Source organism: Ambystoma mexicanum, chromosome 5q, assembly GCF_040938575.1.
Source record: "Ambystoma mexicanum isolate Mex_15411 chromosome 5q, UKY_AmexF1_1, whole genome shotgun sequence".
In the NCBI taxonomy this organism is placed as follows: Eukaryota; Metazoa; Chordata; class Amphibia; order Caudata; family Ambystomatidae; genus Ambystoma; species Ambystoma mexicanum.
In genome coordinates this window covers 211,569,738-211,584,086 of record NC_090933.1, presented here as the reverse complement: position 1 = coordinate 211,584,086, position 14,349 = coordinate 211,569,738, and the positions used below count along the sequence as shown (strand labels likewise).

The 14,349-nt window shown below is 48.0% G+C and overlaps 1 protein-coding gene across 6 annotated transcripts in view; it reads left to right on the top strand.

Moving 5' to 3' along the window:
• Positions 1–14,349, top strand: part of ZNF236 (zinc finger protein 236) — a 2,444,547-nt gene that overhangs the window by 1,547,809 nt on the left and 882,389 nt on the right. For 4 of the 6 annotated variants that reach the window (XM_069620725.1, XM_069620723.1, XM_069620726.1 and 1 more), the window contains one exon: positions 7,972–8,166. The exons of the other annotated variants lie outside the window; for them this stretch is intronic. In XM_069620725.1, the coding sequence (XP_069476826.1) occupies positions 7,972–8,166 (195 nt within the window). The remainder of the gene's footprint in view (positions 1–7,971; positions 8,167–14,349) is intronic. 6 annotated transcript variants of the gene reach the window in all.

Here is a 14,349-nt window from a genome sequence, read left to right as displayed (position 1 = left end):
ACTGTCTCCATCAGGATCACAGGGAAGCGGATTGTGCAATCTGCCTCGGGTTCTCCAAACAAACTGTGAAGGATCATCACAGTAGGCTGGCGGCGTGGCCCAGCGCCAAACCCTCTGCCTCATGTGGCAAATAGGGGCGTGCCTCACCCAAGGCTGGCCGGACCGAAGAGCAGGCTTCTAAGCCCATTGAGGGCACTCCATCCGTGGGGGCCCAAGACAAGGCCACGTGCTGCAAGTACGTTTCCATCAGTTTCACTGCGCAAGCAGGTCCTGCGATGGGCAGGGTACGCTCTTCCTCACCATCTGCTTCCATCTCCAGCCATCGCTCCAGCTCCTCCTCGAAATCGGCAAAGCTGCGGGAAAAGCCAGAGAAGACGAAGACGAAGTCGCAGGAGTAGATGACAACCTACCCCAGAAGGTCCAGGTGAAGTAGTCGATGTTCGACGATCGAATTGATGGAGGCCGCACTCTCGAAAGCCAAGGGGGCTGACCCACCCAAGGTACCCCTGGCAGTTCCCAGAGTATCCCTGCCCCTGAGACGGGAGGCATTGGCCAAGCTGGTGGAGAGGACACCAGAGAAGAGGATGCCATCCTTGAGCCTGAACCTGACCCCTCGGAATGCAAAATAAGGGGATGTGGGGGGCCAGGCTACAACCATACTCCAGGGCACGGATGTTTCTTCCTCGGACGGCGGTGAAAACCCCGATGGGGACGACGACGGAAGAGGTGATGCCGACGACTGACCTGCCGACTATGACGGCGCGGGGCCCAGTAAGCATTCTGCCCTGATCCCTCTGAGGGATATCTTTTTGACCCTGCACATCCTGCTGTTGGAGATTCAGGAACGGATGCCGACGGCACCGCCGGGCTGGGTGGTCCCAGACCAACCTCTGGCGAAAAAGAGGAAGCAGCACTGCATGCCACCGCATCAACCTCCACACGTGCCTACCCCACACCCCCCCAGGGGTACCAGGACGGACATGACGACTACGGACACAGGCGGCATGGCCACGGCGGGTGGTTCGCTACAGCCAAGTTCTTCTTCCCGGGACGAGGTGGGGTCGTTCCATGCCGTGGCTCTAGAGTGTCAGAACTCTTCCAGTTGACACCAGAAGAGACCAGGAAGGAAGGTTTCCTATATCGACGACGCGAGGCCAAGAGGAAGAACATCTTGGCGGTGGCTCTCCTGGACAATGTTTGGGAGGAAGGCCTGTCTTTGATGAAAAACCCGGCACGGCCAAGAGGCATCGGCTGGAGAAGAAATACTGGGTGCCGGAGTCCGCACCAAAGTGCCTACGTTCACAGCCTTCCCTGGACTCTGTGGTCTTGGCGGCAGCGAGAAAGAAGTCATCCAACCCCTCGTCTTCGTCCTGCGTCCCTCCAGATAGCCGAGGGGAAGAAGTTAAATGCCATGGTAAGAAAAGTAACAGGTGCTGTGGTATAAAATGGCCACACCGCTGGAGTTCCTACCCAATGACAAGCGGGTCGAGGCACTTTCCATCCTCCAGGAGGGGGAGGTGGCATCGGAACATGCCATCAAAGTGGCCCTGGATGTCGCAGATTGGGGGGGGGGTAGGGGGTGTCGCAGACACAGGGTTCCAGCAGATGGGGAACGGTGTCTGCCTCCGTCGTTGTGGCTGAGGGTACTGGACATGCGCTTTGATGGGGACAACCTCGTTGGGAAGGCCATTGTCCAATCGCTGAAAGCCATTAAAACCGACAGTGAGACTGCCCATGCCTTGGGCACTCTTCAGCACCGGACGTCCTTCGTGCCTCCGACGGGAAGTCTGGCTGATCGTCGAAGGGTTTCGGCAGAGTGTCTGCTTCATACGGTCAACCCACCCCATTCCAAGGCTTTCGGCGGAGGTGGCTGACGTTGCTCCCAAGGCGGCACGCAGGCTCCGAAGCAAGATTGAACCAGCCAAGACGTCTCGTCCCCACCCATGCACGCTGGTGGGAGGCTGGCTAGCAGGCTTCGTCAGCGAGTGGAAGACCGATGGGTGCTGGACGCTTTCGCCCACGGACATGCTAGAGTTCCAGCATAAGTGTCCGCGTATACTGCCGGTGGCCTGGCAGGAGCAGCACATCCCTCAGCTCCTGCAGGTCATGATAAGAAAAGGGGGTGATAGAGCTGGTTCAAAAGCGACTCCCTGACTCCGGAGTCTACTCTAGATACTTCTTGGTGGGGGCTGGAGGCCCATTCCAGATCTGCAGCGTCTCAATGAGCCCCGGACCTCAAGTCCCAGAAATTCAGGATGGTCACATTGCAGCATGTGCTCGGCCAACTGGAGGAGGGAGACTTTTTGGCGTTGCTGGATCTGAGGATGCATAGTTCTAATTTTTCTCGTGAATGGGGACGTGGAAGTTCCTGTACTTTGTGGTACAGGAAACACACTACCAATTCAATGCACTCCGCTTCAGGCTGAAGTCGGCACCCAGGGTGTTTACGAAGTGCCTGGCACAGTGGCGGCGCATCTGCATCTCCAGGGGATACAAGTGTACCCCTACCTCAACTAATTACTTATCCGGGCCAAGTCAAGGGAAGTAGCCATCAAACGCACAGACGCTGATCTGGCTGCTGACGGATCTGGGGTTCTCCGTCAATTATCCAAAGTCCTGCTTGATTCTGTCGCAGAACGCACTGTTCCTGGGATCCAGACTCAACACGGTCTCCTGCCCAGTGTCTCCCTCGGAAGAGAGGATAGCGGCCCCGCTAGGTAAGGTGCAACCAATGTTGGCACTGAAAACCACCACAGTGCGGACCATCAAGTCTCTACTTGTCATGATGTCATTGTGCATCTACTTGATCTGGCTGTGCAGGTTGCGGATGCGACCCCCTTCAGGAGTTCCTGGATGCTCGCTAGATCCAAGTATCCGGAAGCTTCACAGACTAGATTGCCCTTGACGAGGAGTTCAGTCGAACGATAAGGTGGTGGGGCGTACGCTCCAACAGCGCCGAAAACACTGAATTTGGTCACCACGAGCACTTCACTGGAGGGCTGGGGGTCCCACACCGGACGCCAGAGGCCTGTGGCTGCCGGAGGAGAGAGATATCCACATCAACATCCTGGAGCTGCAGGCAGTGTTCTGAGCCCTCAAATCGTCCGTTCCTTCCTTCCTTCCCTCAAGGGCAAAGTGGTGAGAGTCTTCACAGACAACACCACCGTGATGTTCTACAACAGGAAGCAGGGGGGCACCAGATCCCCAGCGCTCTCCAGAGAGGTGCAGGACTTGTGGCACTGGGCCTTCGCCCAAGAGATGTTCCTCATCCCCTTTCACCTGGCGGGAGTCAAGAACACCATTGCTGACTCCCTCAGCAGGAAACTGCGCTCCTGCCACGAATGGGAACTTGAACAGGATGAGGTGGACCGCCTCTTCCGCAATTGGGGCAGGTCCCAGATCGATCTGCTTGCAACAGCGACGAATTCCAAATGCCAGAAATTCGCCAGCAGGTTCCACCAACCGAGGAGCATGGGGGATGCATTTTCCTTCCCGTGGGGGAGGCCTTTTCCTGTACGTGTTCCCTCCGTTGCCTCTCCTGCTGCGAGTCATCAGTCAACTCAAACAGAGGATACCAGTTGCCGGCGGACTGCAGGGAGGTCCTTGCCAGAGCATTGTCGACTCTCAAGTGCTTTGGGCACAACTGAAAGCATTTTGTATGTGGTGCCTGGCGCAGAAGATCAACCCTCTGAGAGTTACGGCCCTGCAGATTCTTCCCTACTTTTTGCCCTTGCAAAAGGCAAGGTAGATCTGGCGGCTATCTCTCGCTACACCATGTCTCCAGGATGGTCTTCCCTTTGGTTCCACTATCTCGTCAAGGTGGTCCTTAAAGGACTGTTTTGATCGTTCCCGCCGCAAATGGCACCTGCCCCTACGTGTGAACTCAATCTGGTGCTGACGAGGCCTATGGGGGCCCCCTTTGAGCGTATGCATCAGGCCCTCTGAAGTTCCTCTCATGGAGGGTGCTTTCCACATGGCCATCACCTCTGCCAGGAGGGTAGTGGAATCCAGTCCCTGTCCTGCAAACAGACTTATCTGACTTTTCACGACACCTCCTTCATGCCAAAGGTTCCATCGGAATTCCACCTCAGCGAGCCTTTGGTGTTGCCTGTGTTCTTTCCGAATCCGTTTTCGCTGCTTGAAAGGACTTTGCACTCACTGGATGTGGCTCCTGCTCTGCAGTTCTCTGTGGCACGCATGAAGAGTTTCCAGAAGACGTCTCAAATATTTGTGAACTTTGGTCCTGTGAACCATAGAAAGGCCTTGTTCAAGGCTTCCATCTCCAGGTGGCTCTTCAGCTGTATTACACACCGTCATCGGTTGGCAAACGGAACGCTGCCCGGCTGCACGAGGGCTCATTCCACCAGAGTGATCACTGCAATCACTGTGTTCCTGTCTGGTGTGCCCCTGTGGGACATCTGCAGTGCTGGTACGTGGAGGTCCACGCACACCTTCACAAGATTCTACTGCATCGACAGGGATTCCATTGAGAGTCCAGGATCGGCCAAACAGTGCTATGCAACTGGTTCGCTTGAAGGTGGGCCTGTTCCAGAGGTAAGAGTAATTCCTTCAGTTGAGCCTTGCCACCTCCCGTGGTTGTGGAATGTTGTACTGCTATGTATTCTTTATTCATGAGCAAATTAATCCATGCTGGAGAAGGAACAAGTGACATACTTGTAACTATTGTACTCCAACATGCGTCTGGCATGGATTCTCATGTGAACCCTTCCTCCTGCCCCTCTGCGGCTCTTCTTGGTCATACTGCCACTTTGTGCTACCAAATCTGAAGATGGCTGCCAGAGGAGGGGCTTAGGGAGAGAGCAGTCATTGGCTGGGGCCAGTATGAACCAGAGCTCAATGATTGGTTTAGATGAGAAATACAGTTTGTAAGTGAAACTGTTTTTTATTTTACCGAGGATTCCCGGCCTGACAATGGTGAATATTCACCATGAGCATGTGAATCCATGCCAGACCCATGCTGGAGATCAATACTTACAGGTAAGTAACTTGTTCCTTCTTGGAGAGAATAGTCCTTGAACTCAGGATTCTATACAAAGGAGAGCAAACGGATTCATACAGAAAATCACAGACAGGAACTCCTGCTTAGTCAGTCCTTATCCCTTCTTCTGGGATCCACAAGGCCTCTCTGCTTTCCTTGTGATATTTTGGGGCCACCTCTCACTTGGAAAGTGTTCTGTAAGTCCTCCCCTTCACTGGGTCTCTCCTTCTCTCTGTTACTTATCCCCACTTCCGAGACCAAAATTTCTCTCTCAATGCTTTTCAGCTGCCCCATCTGTCTGGTCGAGGGTCTTTGAGGTATCTTTCTTATCTCAAGGGCCTTGCCTCCCTGTAACTGGAGAACACGGCCTCCTGGACTTAAAGGGAATCTCTGCTTCCTGAATGGAGCACACACCTCTTCTGGGCTAAAGGGATTCCCCTTTCCTGCTGCTTCCCAGCATTTTCAACAAACACCTCTCCTCGACACCCAGCCTGTGATTCTTAGCCTCAGTTTTAAAGACCTCACCATCCTGCCATTGGCCCAGGCAAACATTCTATTGTAAAACTGGTTTCCTAGTCCAAGCTTGGGGAAGGAAGTCTTTAAAAGATTTGCAGGCACTTTTGATTTCTTTGACTATATCTTCAGTGCAGGTGATGGAGTTTGTCTGCAGCTCAGCTCGTCCCTTGACTCCTGACTTTTCCACTGCTAGGCAAATAGTGTAGGGGTTACTGGTGTTTGAAAAGCCACCACCAGGTACAGGAAAACCTGTATTAAGTTTCCCACCTGTGACAAATATTTTTTACTTTGTAAGGGGGAAGGCAACATTTCTCTCCTCAAATGCAGTAGCTGCCAGGGAGAGGAACAGTTGTTTTACAAGCACTGCTACTAGGATGGAAGGGGATTGGAATGAGTTTACCCTTTGACGGATCTGCACCTGTTGCCTAAGGAGTCTTTCTAAAAGTGCTAGTAATTAGTCGGTCTCCGAAGCGTAGTTTACTTTGAATCCCTGGTAGACCTTGCAGAATTTCTTCTGGGTTTTCGAGCTGTAAACATATGCATGCTGGGAGATGCAGTCTTGAATATATTGTTTCTTTGGGACCAAGTAACTACTAACTGTTTCTCTCAGGGTTCAGGAACAGTTACAGAGGTTCCGCCTAACATCCGGGGTCTGATGTAGAGAGACTCTCTGTAAGGGTCTTAGGGAGAAGCCTGTGGTACCAGATAACGCTTAGGATGCTTAACGGATTGAATTGCTTATCAGGTTCCTGTCAATTGTACTCAAGCAAACAGTGGGCAGGATACGAGGCTGGCTCTGTGACTGTCACAGCATAATTTAAAAGACAGATCTGCTTGGCAAAAAAAGACTTAGACCAATTTACTTCAGAAACCTATGTGCGCTCAACATTTTCTTTTTAGTATCCTAAGGACATCTGGAATCCTCCTACAAATCTCTCTGGCCAACATTTTCTGAAAAAAAGTGCAAAAATGTAGGAGGAAAGTGAAATCATGTGTTGTCCTTCAGTTGATCATTGTTCATGTTACCCCAATTATGACTTCTTTAACATTCCTCAATATGAATAATCTTTGACAGATTTCTATTTGCTCTCCAAGAAGTCATTTTTTTACCACATTTTCTCCTGTAGCTGTTCAGGAACCCTGCTTGACCAACTGCACACACAATTCTTCAAAGCCAGTTTGTGAAAATCTCACCCTGCATATCAGATGCATATTTTGATCAACAAAAAATTCGAGTAATATCCCCTTATTTTGAAAAAAAAAAGTAACTTGGATCTGGTCCATCAATACTGGGTCAGAACATTCCATTTGCCCTGATCTTTCCACAACCATCAACACTGTAGACACAAAGTTTAGCATCCCAGGAACAGCAAAACAAAGGGCCAGGCCCTTCCTAACCGATAAATCCCAAACAGTGTCCCTCCCATGAGTTGCCTTTTAGACTGCTAGATGCTAAGTACCACTGAGCCTCTCCTAACTCACTTAAACTGTTTGTTGGTATAACTTTGAGATCGCTGACCAGATCCTGTGGCCTTGAATTAACTACCCCATTGAGAGACATTGTTTTGTGCAAATCACAACTAGAATAAACCCCAACAAATTTGCCTACAGCATTCTGACCTTAGCTGAATGGATGGGGCAACATTTCTTAAAGCTCATCCTCTCTAAGACCAAGATCTTGGTAGCTGACTTACCCTCCTTGGGAATGACCACCCTCTGGCCCACTCTGTTGTGCCTTCCCTCCATTCTGTGTAGGTGGTGAAGAATGCTTATCTATTTGGATTTTGAACCATCTACTAACATGTGTGTTTAAAAACCCTTTCCCTACTTATTCCCATCAAGTCAACTAATAGCATACCAGCTGTTTTGACACATTGATCTAACTGTATATTCAGCTCCATATGACCAAATGTTAGTGATATTGCTCTTTATAAATCCATATAAAATCACATTCTTCCTTATTGCACCATTTGGGATGTCAATAGTGCCATGCTTCTATTGCACAGGTGATGCTCAATTTGACAAAAAACGTCTGTGTTGATTCATTTATTGGAAACCTGGCCGCCTTATATACTCTTCCGTCCAGTCTCTACTTCCTTACATGAAAATCAGTGCCACACATTGGAAATAGGAGAGAGGCAGGATGTAGAAATAAGATCATGTTACTTTCATGGTGGCTCCTGTACTCGTAATCGCAGGCTCTCTCCTATTGCTATAACCAACCATCCCTACCTCTTTCATCAACCAGGCATGTCTAGCTTACATGCAACTGTATTAAGGATTGGAAACATAACCAAGTATACATTGTTGGCATGCATTTGCAGTACCAGCTGCACATTGGCTTTGGTTTAGCACTGCACACATTTCCGGTCACATCACTATGTAGTACGTGTTCCCCACTATAAAATAAAAAGTACAGGAGTCACGGTGAAGGTAACCTTTTCTTTTTATTTTAGGGGTTAAAGCATACAGTTGCAATGTTTGTACTGCACACTTCACTACTAATGGCAGTCTTACAAGGCACATGTCAACTCACGTAAGCATGATGCCTTTCAAATGCCCTTTCTGCAATGAAACCTTTCGAAAAAATGTTCACTGCAAAAAACACATGAAGAAACACCAGAACATTTCAGCAAACTCAGAAGATACAGGTAAACCTTTTTGTGTGATTTGTCTGAAGAATCCGCTCCTCACAACACGAACAGCATAGATTTTAAGTGCATGATTCTGCTGAGAACTGGCTGTAATTTAAACTGTTACAACACACATCGTTGGGTTTTCATCAATGGAAGTTGTCTAGCATAGTGCAATTCTGCAAAATTATTTGGATAAGTGTGAATAGGTCTAACATCAGGGAATATTCCCAGTGACGTTGTGAACCCTCAGGTACTAAATGGTGCATTTCCATACCCTCGTTTTACTTTAATTGTGGCAATAATCTATTTTACTGTTGTATTCCCCTTTCTTTGTTTGATTCCATTTTCTCCAAAGTAAATGCTTTGGTTCTATGGGAATCAGCATACATATAATTTGTATTCGTACTCCATCAGTGATACTCATTTTTTCAGTTAAGGATAATGTGCAGAGGAAGTCCTATTTGCAGCTTTAGCCAGGGATGTAGTGAGCCACACTGGGCCTCATTTATTATTATGAACATGTGTTGGTGAAATTGCAGTGTCTCTCACTCATCTACGTGCAGAGTTGAGGTATTTTCAAAGTTCAAATTAGGTTATACTTTTCATAAAATAGAATATAAGGTAACAAATAATTAGATCGATAGTATGTGGATTTTGGCCTATGCAGGTTTGTTGAGCACATAATATAATTTTTTTGTCATGATTTAGTCATTTCCATGTACTTTTATTGGTTGCTTGTGGAGCTTGATAGCTATGAGTGTTTCAATCCATGACCCCTTTTATTTTTCATTTATTGCGTATTGTTGTATCAGAAATGTCATGTTTGGGTTTCATTGCTAACTGAGTTGATTCACTGAATGCAGCATTTCCTTTGGGGTGCTGCCCACACTATGGTATAAGGTTACATGGGCAGGGGAACACCCAGTGGATCCTGTGTTTTCCCGAAGTGAGTTTTCTCACCCAGAATTTGTTTTGGTTTGGAGGCTCATGCCAGCTGTTTTGTTTGTGGCTACACCACAGCACAGCCTTTTATCTGCATTGGTAGACACTTGCTCCAGGAGCAAAAGATAATACCAAGGGATTTTGAAGTCCATTTTATCTATGGTCCTACCATGGGGAACATCGCTTTTGCCCCTTCTGTTCAAAGCTCATACAGGCAAATCTCACCAGGGCATCTCCGAGGGAATGGAGTCTGGTTTTGGCTGGATAATTAGGTATCAGAGGCCTCAATCCATATGCCTGTATGTGTGCCCACTAAAGTGCTGTTTGGTTGGCCTATCCTGATTGGAAGGCCGTCAACACTTTGTAAGGCATTTGGTTGGGGATTGGCAGGCTGGGAGAACCCACAGCCCCAGTTTGTGTGTGTATTTAACAGCTGTGACCCCAATCATTTTAGAGAACCTACCTGAAACTTTGTGGAGGGAACTGGAGCAATGATATGTTCCATAGTGTTAGGCAGAAACCTGTGCAGTTCCCTTAGGGACCACTGCAAAAAGTTAAAGACCACAGGAGTTCGCAGTAAACCCAATTGGTAGCAGTCTGCACCACCCAGATTTACCTGGTAGCTGTGGCTGAGCAGTCAGACTTCTCTCAAGAAGAGTTAGGCAGTATACAGAGCATACACAATAGGGCAGGTAAACACAATAAAACAAGCAAACACTGACCAGAGTTTTGGTGTAAAAGATATATAATTATGTATTTTAAAACACATCTATAAAAACACACTGGCACCAATATCAAGCAATTTCAAAAACACAGTTACTAAAGTATATACTCTCCCTTAAAAGAGTATTAGACAAGTCTTAAGTAAAGCACCACTTATTTTCAGACAGCAGTGAGCGCTTAACGCAGATGGCACTCTAATAATTCGGTTAAAAGGGAGAGAAAGGCAGAGCATAAATGGAAACAGATCCCAACACTTTCTGAAGAACACAGCATGAGATGAAGACAGAATAAAACTGTGAAGTTAGAGTTCAGAAAGCCGGATCCACGTTAAGAGGATCAGAACGAAATGTGTCCAAGGTCACATGGTTGGAAAGTGCACAAAAGTCTCGAAGGTTCGGAAAGAAGTTGGACCAAAAGAAAGGGACCAGTTAGATGGTCAAGAGGCCAGCCCAGTCTAGAAGGTTAAGGATTTACTGTCACCTTGTAGCAATCTATAGAAAGGGAGGCCAGGAGGACACAGTACCTTGAAATGGTGAGAACGCTCCAGCGGGGACAGTTGTTCCTGGCAGCGGTTGCAAGACGGTGCTTCGTCCGGCGGAAGAGAAGATCTCGTCGGGGAGGAAAGCTGAAGGTCGTTGCACTGCCAGGGAAGAAACCAGCCGCAGAGTTCTCGATTCAAAGGAGCGGTTCTTTTATTCACGGTTCAGTGGCAAGTGGCTATCCGGTTGCCGGGGTGCTTGGCACGGGCAATTCGACCACTAGACGTCCTGGTAGGCGAAAAGGAAAGCGAACTGGTCCCCACCAGCTCAAGGGGAAGAGACTCTCCGGCAAGAAGATCTCCTCTGTCGTCGGGAAGTGGTGAGACGGTTCAGCAGGGCTCCACCGGTGGTGTCGTCGTTGCAGGTCGGCTCAGCTTCTCCCTCTTCGGATTTTCAGGTCCTGTGGCGACATCTGAAGTTCCAGTCCCAAAAGCCCTGCTTTTATGCAAGAAACCCCCATTCATTCAGCCTAGCTGTCAATCAAACATGCTAAGTGGTGAGCCGGCCGGCTCACCACTTGGGCCAATCACACAAGAGTGCGACTTGAGTTGCCAAGGCAACTCAGTCCAGGGTGCCTAAACCCCCTCCCACACCCCCTGTGGTACCCAGACAGAGTGGCACCCCTTTGGAGGGCTTCTGTGTAGAAGCCCGCCAAAAGTGGAACAAAGTGCTCGACCTTTGGTTTGGAGTTACAGAAGAGAACACAAACGCCATTTTAGAATTGAGTTCTGGCAAAAAATACCAACCGGTGAATTAATATTAAATAAATAACCCGGCGGTATGTTCGAGGCTATAGGAATTAAACAATTAAAGTTGGTAGCCTCGAACAATGGGAAAATCCCATAGAGATATATTCGCGGTGGAATATAAAAAGTGGTATCCACTGCCACCAGCCAAAACTCGACCAGGGGGGACGGAGACGTGCCCCCTCGAATAACAGACCCCGGGGCAATCGAATTACCCCGACCAGTACGTCCACAATATGATGGTTCGTACTGGTTTCTGTTCATAATGTGGGACTAGTAAAGCCAATGGTGACTTTACATGCCCTTGGAAACAGTAGTCAGTCCCAGGGTATGGAGTCTATGGTGGGGTGTCACTATGACACCCCTGTGTCACTGCACTGAGGGTGCTGTGTAACACACATAGTAAAACACATGAGACCCTATGGAGTAGAAGACCCCATAGCCCATAAAACACATTAACAGTCAAAGGAACCCAAAGGAACCCCTCAAATGATGTCCAAGAGTGCGAGGAAAAGAGTCTCACTCTTGGCAGGAGAAATAAACAAACTCCAGAAATCCAGAAAGCTGCTGGGGAACTCACTAGGTTAGGAAATTCAGCCTAAACGGAGAATTCTCCCTAACACATAGGTTCCTTGTTGGTGATTCTGCTGCTGACATCTGATCTTCATCTGATCCTCTTGAGGGTGAATCTTGCTTCAGGCACTTCCTCCTCTTTATCTGGCTAGAACAGCTGGATCCTCCATCCCGAGAGCTCTGTGTATTCCCCTAGAAACGTTCTGGACTTGTGATTCTCACCGGAACAGAAGTAGGGCCCAATCTACCTGGTAGAATACCAGTGGCCTTGTTACTGCTCCAAAGGTATCTGCTTCTTCATGGGACATCCTGGCTTGGACCTCTACTTCGTGCCAGCAATTTGGAACAGACTTGAAGGGGGCCCTTCAGTGCTGGCACATGTATTTTCCTCTCCAACCCATCTCTAGGGCCTCTGTTTGCAGGCCTTTCATTAGGAACCAGCACTGTAATCAAAACAAAATCCCTGTGATTTATGGGCTTCTTAAACCACATCAAACATCCTGGGTCACATCCCTGAGTTCTGGTCTGCTTCTCCAGGTCCTTTCAGCTTCCTCTGCACTCATTCTCCAAGACCTGCCAGTTATCGGCATTCAGTGCAGTGGGGCTTGGGTTCATCTCCACAATACTTCTCCGAGCCTCTGGTCGTTGAGCCTGGGCCTGAGCTTGCCTGGTGGGGTCACCCATCTATACCAGCCTGAAATGTACCTACGCTACAGATCTGGGATACGGTTAACACTTAACTGTCTTTTTGTTATTAGCGGGAGCTGCCTACAGGCGTTGTCCTGTTAAAGCCCATCTAAACTAACTAGAAGTGCATCAATATTGTACCTACCTGTACAATTGTACTCATGCCCTTTTAGCTAGGTGTTAGGGATTTTTATGTACAATGCGCTGATTTATAGGTGTGGCTTAAGCAAGCTTTGCTCGATGTCAAAACTCAATAATATACATATTAACGAGACACTCGAAGTCAGCTTGCTGCTCTCATCATTAGAAGGCTCATTATAGCAGTGGCCATTTTGTAGGAGCTGTTTAAGTTGGTGAAAGATTGCTTAATGTTCCTTTTAAAGGGCTTTTTATTTGTTTATATGCAGCTTGATAGTTTAATATGTTTGCCTTTGTGTTCTGGGACACCCTCACCGGCCAGGGGAGAAACTCTGTAGGAAATGGCAACTCCTTGCTCCTGCCCAAATACTTTGGGAATGAGGAAACAATGGGCATCTGCACCCCGACAGGCGCATCCTCTGTGGTCGTGGACAGAACAGCCACTACCGCAGGATGTCGTGGAGGCAGTGCCACCCGTGGAGTTGCCGTAGTCTTGACCATAGAAACCACAGTAGTTAGAGGGTCTTCCGTCAGCAAAGTAATGATGGCGGACGGCGAGGTCATCGTTTGGGTCATCAGCAAAGTGGACTCCTTGGAAGACGACACCATTGTCGATGAAGTGGAGGTCTTGGTGGATGATTGGGTCGTTGACCGGGCTTTCGGTGGGCCTCGCGAATTGGACGCTTTAGAAGACAAAGCCATCGTTGACGAAGTGGGGGCTTTGGTAGATGTTGGGTTTGTCGACGGGGCTTTCGATGGGCCTCACAAAGACTATGCGAGTGAACCATTACAGTAGGCACTGTGGGGGCAGATAGCGGTGCTAAGGCTTAAGTAATGGGGATTTAAGATCTGCAGCAGGCATATTGGATTACGCAAGCATATGGAAGGAGTGTTGTCCCTTGTTGAGTTTCGGTTTGCATGTTAACCACGGTGTTCACACAACGTAGTGATGCACGCATAAGCAGAACCTTAATTTGTTGTTTAGGTAATCACGCAAAACACAGTGGCAAAATGGCATTCTGAATGATTTTAGTTTTGGTGAGTAGCACACTTCAGTTTTATGGTACGCAAGTGGTCAAAGACTCAGAGCATTGTGTAAATTGTGTACTTTATGGAGCAGTGGCTATTAAACCAGGAGGTAAGGTTAACGTGGCCATGCACAGTTAGCATGACACACAGGGATTATGATTTGGTTAGATATTTGCTTTTCACAATATAGATTCGCTGGTGATGTTGGGTGACACACTAAGTCTTAGTCACTGGCCAGCGCGTTGGTAATTATAAATGATTGTTACGAGCTGGAGAGCAAACAAAGCATTTGCATTCATATATACTGCATGAATAATGTTGGAATCTAGGGAGTGAAATCATTCTAATTATTGACGAGATTTGTTTTTCTGTTGATTGTTCGTTTTCCGTTGGTTTTCAGCCACCTGAAGAGGCTCTGTGTTGGGTGGAAACATGTACATGTAGTGGCAGTAATGTGGTATATACTTGGAGGCTAAAAATGTTTGGCTCTTCCGACACAAGCACACAATGTGGCTTTTGAACGTAATTGGAAATTCATAATTCGACTGTTGCTTCCATAAACAAATATAAAAACGTTTTGAGGGAAATCATCAAACTGGATGACTGATTGTTTTTGAACAAATTATAGGGGTTGTCCCTAATAGTGGTAGAATGTTACATTGAACAGCAGGTAAGCCTTCTGTTTTCATTCATATTTTGATCCCGCGACCTGGAGAAACAATTGGGACACAAAAGGAAGATGCAAAACACAGGCATGCTTCTCCAGCATGGGGTCTGGCATGGATTTACATGCTCATGGATATTCCCTGTCGTCGGGCTGG